The 8138-nt window shown below is 35.5% G+C and overlaps 1 protein-coding gene and 2 pseudogenes across 3 annotated transcripts in view; all 3 read left to right on the top strand.

The window, feature by feature from the left end:
- Positions 1–8138, top strand: part of PDCD10 (programmed cell death 10) — a 44480-nt gene that overhangs the window by 10140 nt on the left and 26202 nt on the right. For all 3 annotated transcript variants that reach the window (XM_023524597.1, XM_011380013.2, XM_011380017.2), the window contains exon 2: positions 6754–6968. In XM_023524597.1, the coding sequence (XP_023380365.1) occupies positions 6873–6968 (96 nt within the window). In that variant the 5' untranslated portion in view covers positions 6754–6872. The remainder of the gene's footprint in view (positions 1–6753; positions 6969–8138) is intronic.
- On the top strand, positions 4293–4411 carry LOC111732890 (annotated as a pseudogene).
- On the top strand, positions 5992–6110 carry LOC111733038 (annotated as a pseudogene).

Raw genomic sequence — 8138 nt, 5'->3', positions numbered from 1 at the left:
GTTATGCTCTTTTCCCATACTTCTCTCTCTGCACCAATTATCTGTTTGATATTTTCAGGAAGCCTTTAAAAACTTGAGAGAGAGACAGACAGACACACACACACACACACACACACACACACACACACACACACACACACACACACACACACACACACACACACACCCCCGCCCATGGCAGAGTGTCATATATTACACTTTCCTTTAATAAGAGATTGTTTCTGGATGTCCTAAGTGCAAAATTCAATAAATACTAAACTGACAGCGTTGCATAATCAGGGAGGTTGAGTTCTACATTATTTAAAAAGAAAACTATAGAATGAAAGACCTCGAATTATAGAAAATGTAATTTTCAGAGGAAGGAAAGAGATGTAGATATATCTTGAAGGCTTCAAGCTCATTGTAGTCTAGGATCTTCTGTTTCATTCCTCTGCCTCCTTTGCCCTAGCTTCCTCCTCGAAACCTTTGTCTCTTGTTTGGAAGTAGCTACAACATTTTGACATGAGAAGGCTGAAAGGTACGTTGTGATATCACCTTTCCAGTTATGTGAAATGGCTAGACTGAGCTACAGTGCCTTTGAATAAGTTCAGTTTCTCTAGGAGCCTGATGGGTATAATATGTGATGCCAAGTGCTTGAGGGGAAAACAAGGGGTTGTCAGTTACTTGAAACCTTGAATCAGCCAACTATTGAGGATCTCTTTACTAGGATTTTTTGATTTGAAGGTATATATATGTTTTAATTTCCTATGAGGTTGCTTTTGAACCTAGAGTAGATACTGATATGTAATAAACTTTTATTACTGAATTTTAGAGTTCAGGGCCTTACGATGATATAATTTTACCCCATTTCTGTTTCTGATGGGGAAACGAGGCCAGTGATGAAGTGAAACTTCCAGAAAGTCAGAACCAAAAACCTTATTTCAGGTGCTTAGTCAATTTTAATTTTACATATGTCTCTGAGACTGTCCTTAGCAGCTAGGACTTCTGACTCTAGCCAGTGTTCTTTCTATACCAGTGGTTTTCAGCCTGCCCAGTTCATGAGCATCATTTGGGCTTTCTGCAAAAAATACAGCTTTTCTGTACCCTTCGTTGGAGATTCTGAGTTAAGTAGTCTTGAGAATGTGTGTTTTATATAGGCACTGAAGTAATTGTAATGGCTTAGGCCGCCCGACATTTGGAAACTGCATCACTCTTGCACCCTCACCCATAGAAAAAGTTGCATTTTCTGCTAAAAGTTATAATTTTTTGGATCTTGCTTATGTGTAAAGCAAGGTTAACCTATATTAGAAATACTTGGCTCTTTGAGAATTTTGTGAACTGTAAATTATACAACAGTTGTATCTCCAGGATCTAAAAAATATCATAGCAGCCCTAATAAAAATCAGACATTAGAATTTATAATGTTTTTTTCTTTAGTTCACATAAATTTCTGATAGAACTCTGATTTTATTTACAATCATCTGTCATTTGTATTCTCTTAATTTACTATAGTAGGAAGAGCTTGGGATAGCAAAAAGAAGTAAAAACTGGTAAATGTGACTGAGTCCAGACTTTGTTAATAGAATTAATTAGATTTCTGTGTTTATTTTTGTTTTCCTAGGCTGTATATTTGAAAAGTATTAGCAAGGCTGATTCAACTTATAAATTGTCAATCTTGTATTTTTAATGTGTTCATTCAACAAACATTAATTGTCTACTATGTACCTCCTATGCTGACTTTAATATCTCTAATGGGAAAACGAAATACATTTATAAATGGTAACATAAACACATGGATCCTTCTTACTACTAGAATGAATAAATTTTCTTTTAGCTAAATGTTTAAGGACAGGTTGGGGATCCAACAAAAATAAATAAAACTTCTCCCTTTAGGGAGAGAAATTAAAGGAATTATAAGAATTCAGGACGGGGTAAGAGGGCTAAGTACTTGATTTGACTGTAGAGAAAAACGAGAAAAATAGACCTGCCTACAAATGTTTTCGGTGTAGAATTTACTTAAGAAATCTTCTTTTTCTCCCCGAGAACTGCATACATCAGTACCAAGGATTTCCTTTTGTCTACTCTTTTTATTTGTGAGTAAGTAAATAGCTTTGGCTGTAGAGTTATCTCATGTCCCAGATGGTGTAAAGTGAGGCTATTTCAGGAAATGCTGATTCTGAGACTTAAGATATACCAGAGTGTAGTTTTTTTAAATGAATAAGCTCCTGTTGGTTGGTTGGGCAAGACAGGGCAGGAACTCCTAAGACTAGGAGTTTGTCATGGGAATAGGCAAGAATCTAGTTTCATTGCCTCCTTACTCTAAACAAATAAGAATTGTTTTAAGCCCAGGAAGATATTTAGAACTGATTCATCTTGTTAAAAATTAGCAGTGCTATTTTGAACATTCAAGGAAATAAAGGGAGAAGTGTAAATAAATAGGTTACTTATAGTCTGTTTGCTTTGGTGTCCCCTGTCACAAAGAGTGTTTTTAAGAAAAATTGATTGGAGGGTATTCCTTTTATATAAATTATTAGTATCTGTAGTTCTGGTCTTTCTCCCCCTCCCCCCTTTGGATGCTAACCACTCAAGAAACAAAGCATTGAAATGAAAACTTTTATCCCAAAGCAATACATTTGAAATGGGAAACAGGTAATTCTTGCTATGTTGCCACCATACCCACATTTTTATATATTATCAGCTAGCAATTGTAACCATGGGCAAGTGATTTTTTAGACTTCGGTTTCTGCTGTATTAAAGGGTAGATGAGGTGATTTTTAAGGCCTTTCCATATTTGAGATTTAGAGTCAGTAATCTTCAATTGGCTATGTATGCATGATCAGTATTCACCCCAGAAAGCAGTATCAACTAGAGGGCTGATATTGTGCTGCTTGTCTGGCCAAGGCCTAACCACACCCATACTACAAGGAAGGAACCTTCTCAAAGGGACAGAGCCTCAGCCCTTGCTCATCTCAGCTGACCCTTGCTCTTTAGGTAGCAGGCTTTTTATTGCTTGGTGTGATTGCAGGTTGTCCATTTGACCATTTCAAATGAAGAAGCATATAGAAGGAATGACAGCATATTTTAACTTGTAGTTGAAATAAAATTAGTAGAACAATTTAATATTTAAAAAACCTTGTTGGAATTGTTGGTTTTTAATCTCACATAAGCACTAATGCAACCATGACTGGCCCTAATTTGTGAATGTCTGTTCTGAAAAGTTTTAAATTTGTTCTTTGGAGCATTTTTCATAGGAATAGTATTAAAAGATGGTTAAGTATTAATAGGTGGTTAACCACCTATTTAGCCCATCATGTTGCTTTAGTACTGTCTTTTTGATGACAAATAGTAGCTGATAGGACTATAAAGATTGTTTAGAGGAAATATAGTTAATTTGATTCACAAATATCTTAAATAAAAGTTTCTTGACACGGTACAATACTACATATATGTACAATTTAAAAAAAAATTAAATTCCAGTATTTACAAAAGGTAAAATTAAGTATTTTAGTAGGTTTTGTGTTATAGATAGGTAGACGTCAGCCAAAATTCTGAAAGTGACTAGCCCCTTTACTGAGCCCTTCATCTTCTGCCTTTATATATTTAGGGATAGACATGTGTGTTCAAAATTGTAAGACAAAAATGATTCCATTGAGTCTACTTTAGTGGAGGTGAAATACTAAAGGAAGTGAACCACTAAAGTATACATAGACTTTCTCTCACCAGGTAACTATATCAGCCCCTGCAGGCGGTTCCCTCCCCCATTATACTAGTGTACAAGTGACACTGTCTTTGAGTGCTACTCTTGACCTCATTAAGAAATCAAATATATATATATATATATATATATATACACACACACACACACACACACACACACACACACACACACACACGTGTGTATGTGTGTGTTTGTGTATTTTTTAAATTATTGTCTATGCTTAGGGCTTTTTTAAACACGTGGATTTGTAATGCTGGTTCTCTCCAGTTCTCTCATAGCAATATAGCATCCTGACTTCTCCCTCTTCAATTTTGATACTCAAAATTTTTTGTATTCTGTCTTTCCTTCCGTAGTATAAGCTCCATGAAGTCTGAAACTGATTGGCCTTGTTTACCTTTCTGTATTTAGTATCAGGCCTAATACTGTATAGGTAATGAATAAATATTTATTAAATAAACAAATGATTCTTGTGTGTGTCATGTGAGATGTGAGATGGCAATTCAGGTTCTGTAGTTGACTCTGCCCTTCTATTTCTCATTTGCTCTTTTCATTGATAATATTGATGCTTTCTCTTGCTATCTAAACTTTGCATACACTCTATGGCCATGCCACCCTGAACACACTTGATCTCATTTGATCTTGGAAGCTAAGCAGGGTTAAACCTGGTTAGTACTTGGATGGGAGACCACTTAGGAAGACCGGATGCTATAGGTGTAAAAAAAATAAAAATAAATAAACTTTGTATACAGTATCTATCATTTTCATTTTGACTGGTATCTGCATTTCAACCCTCCTTTGTTCCAATTGTATTATAAAAAGTAGCAATTTATTTCTAAGTGGAAAAGCAGATTACCAAACTACTATTAAGTAGTTAACTAGGAATAGCAGAGCCACAGCTAATCATTTACCTACTTCTTTTTGCTTATGATCTCTTATAAAAATATAGAAAGGCTCTTAAGTTTGCCCTGTGTTCAGTTTCTGCTCCTCTATTCTGTTCATAGTGCTATAACCAGAGCAATAGAATTAAATTAGTGGTTTTATCAGGTAATGGTTTTATCTTTCCCTATAGAATAAAATTTAGGAATTGGCCTTTTTTGTTGTTCTGTGAAGTTAGGGAGCAGGTTTCAGTTCAGAAATAGAAAACACTTTTCTGTGTTTAGAGCTACCAGAAATGGACCAGATTGTTCAAATAAGTGTTGAGTTATTTGACCAGGACAGGACAGGTTACTGGAGATTTTTGAAATTCTAGGTATCTAGGCCAGGAGTCTGCAACCCCTGGGCTATGGACCGGTACTGGGCTATGGACCGGTACTGGGCCACCAGCAGGAGGTGAGCCATGAGCTAGCGAAGCTTCATCTGTATTTGCAGCTGCTCCCCAGCGCTGGCTAGCATCCCTGCTTCAGCTCCACCTCAGATCATCAGGCGTTAGATAATCATAGGAGCACTGACCGGTCCCTGGATAATCATAGGAGCACCGACCGGTCCCTGGTGCCAAAAGGTCGGGGACCGCCGCTCTAGGCCTTTGATTGTATCTTTCAAACTGCTTAGGTCTTCCACGGTCTGGCCCAGATATATTTTTAATGATTAGGACTACATCTTATTCACATCTTGGATATAGTAGGTGCTAAACATAAATTTATTCTGTCACTTAACTTCTGGGTATTTTACTTCTGGGCATGTTCTTGAGTAGCTGAGCTGAGGTTCTTTGTTTCTACTTCAAACTTGATTTTTTTTGATGTAGGAGTATCAGATCTGCATTCTGAGTACAGGATCAAGTCTTGGGTCTCTGAATGTATGAGCATGGGCAGTTTATTATCTCTGAGCCTGCTTTTTCGTCTGTAAAATTAGAATGACAGTTACCGTCAAGTAAGTTATTGTGAGGACCAAATACATGTAAAAAATGTTTTCTAATCTGAGAATGTTTTACAAATGGTAAAACGTGTTGAAAATCAGTGGCTTTTTGTTTACTATATATGTTGTTTTACATATAGGTATGTCATTACTATTACTGTTTCACATTATAATTAGGCTCATTTTTCAGCCTTGTAAGGAAATAAATACAGTTGCTTTCTCTTAAAAAGCAACACAGTTCCTCAGCCCCTCAAGGCAAAATTTTTCTTAGATTCTAGAATTCTAGTTATTTTAATTCCAAATTGCTGCTGTCTGTGGATTTCTCTTCTTAGTTTTTGTGTCATATTTGGACAAAGATTCAAAAAGTACCACAGGCAAAAATAAATAACATTTTTCCAACAGAGCACATTTGGTAGAATTTTTCCAGTTCTAATATTTGTCTTGTCTCTGGCCATGCCACCCTGAACAAGTCCTATCCCATCTGATCTTGGAAGCTAAGCAGGTTCGGGCCTGGTTAGTACTTGGATGGGAGACCATCTAGGAAGACCAGGTGCTGTAGGTGTAAAAAAATAAAAAAATAAGGGATCGTAAGATGACAAGGTCCTTGCAATCTGTGAGGTCAACCAGGGATTGCCTTGCCTAAAAAAAAAATAAAATAAATAAGATTTGTCTTAAATGTTTGGCGTTTGCTTATGCTTTTATTGTTATTTTTAGGTGACAAAATCAGTTAACAGTTAGCAAAGGATTTTAATAAAAACGTTAAACCCTAATTCTTAGTTCTTCATTCTTGTTTTCTATGCACTTATTCATTGTACATTTCAGTTATAGTTTTATATTACATGTAAATGCTATAATTATGTATCTTACTTACTTGTTGCTTTTTCCTGGATTGTATATGATAGAATTAGATACATTAATCTGTGCTGCTTCATAAAGAGCTCTTTCTGAGTTCAAAATGAGTGGGTTTGTGAATCACTACTTTGCGAAGTAGTACCTGATGAGATAGATTATCTGTAAGAAAGGATAGTTCTTGAGTTTGAGAAGGGAAAGAGATGTCTCACTGACCAGGGCTGCCTTCACAAGTAAGGTGTATTAACACATCAGCTTTTCAAAAGATAGAGAATCTACTTTGGGAAAGAAAGTTATTGTTGTTTGTAGTTTCCCCTTAATATAATAAATCACTGTACTTTCTCCCCTTTAACCAGGTCAGTATATGTTTTGCGCCCTATTTTTTTACCACATACAAAAAAGAGAAGAAATCCTGCAGTGAATGAAGATTCCTCTGCATTTTAGCACTGCTTTTTCTACTGTAGTTGGCTTTTGAATGAGGATGACAATGGAAGAGATGAAGAATGAAGCTGAGACCACTTCCATGGTTTCTATGCCCCTCTATGCAGTCATGTATCCTGTGTTTAATGAGGTAAGTGGATAAACATTTCCTCATATGATCTCAGCAGTTCCTTAATGCCTACTTCATTTATTCATTTCTTTGTTTCTTTATATAACAAATACTGACAGAAATGAACTCCATCTATGTATTAGGCATTGTGCCAGGGCTGAACGTAAAACAATGGGGGAAAACTCCAGATATAGTGCTCCCCTTCTGGTGATTTTACTGTAGTAGGAGAGATAGACATTAAAAAAAAGGATTATAAATAATTAGATAAATGAAAAATTATGGTCAGTGCTAGGAAATTGAAAGAAAACAGGTGGGACCTATTTTAGGGATCAAGGCAGGCCTTACTGAAGAAAAGACATGCTAAGATCTGAAAGGAAGAAATAAGAGTTAGACAGTTGAAATGTTGGGAATAAGTACATTTTAGGTAGCCGGAAGAGCAGGCACAAAAATATGCTAATGAGTTATAGTCAGTAATGGCAAATATTTAAACTGATAAGTGAAAGATACAAGTATTTTGTATTTAGAGAGGATGTAGTTGCTTTTTTTATTTGAGAAATTTTGGAGGACTTAATACTATCAATACATTTTTGGTTTTTCATTTAAATTAATAACATGCTAGGGTATATAGAGAATTCTAGAGCTAGAAGTTCCTTAAAAACATAATCACTCCCTTCCTTTTAATGGTAAAAGGGGGTTCCTCAGGTCCTGATACATGAAATTATTTTCCTGAAATTACCTAGGACTAAAATCTAGGACTCCAGATCCAGTGGCTTCAGGCTTTTTGTCTATTTAATTTTTTTTTTAATTATTATTTTACTAATCTAATTGAATTATAAAGCTATCAATGCCATTAACCTTATTATTGCTGCTATACCCTGGAAGCCCTCACCATTTCCAATAGCTTTTTATTTTGTTAAATATTTATATTAGAGTAAGACTGTGGGTTTCAAAACTATTTCTCCCACATTATTAGGTTTAATAATGTATTTGAGATATTTTATGGTCTTATGTCTTAGGGACAATAGAGAGTGATTCATCCTCTTCAATTCGAAATTCACAGACTTAGTTTCCATTTCAGATCTAGTTTTGGAACTTCAAACACTATCTATTAAATAGTTAGTTTCAGTGACCATAGAAGAAAACCCAAAACTGTGACTTGGGTAAAATTTCTCTTACATAAAAAATTTTAGA

Source organism: Pteropus vampyrus, unplaced genomic scaffold (assembly GCF_000151845.1).
Source record: "Pteropus vampyrus isolate Shadow unplaced genomic scaffold, Pvam_2.0 Scaffold12, whole genome shotgun sequence".
NCBI classification, from domain to species: domain Eukaryota; kingdom Metazoa; phylum Chordata; class Mammalia; order Chiroptera; family Pteropodidae; genus Pteropus; species Pteropus vampyrus.
This window is presented reverse-complemented; position numbering and strand designations above follow the sequence as displayed.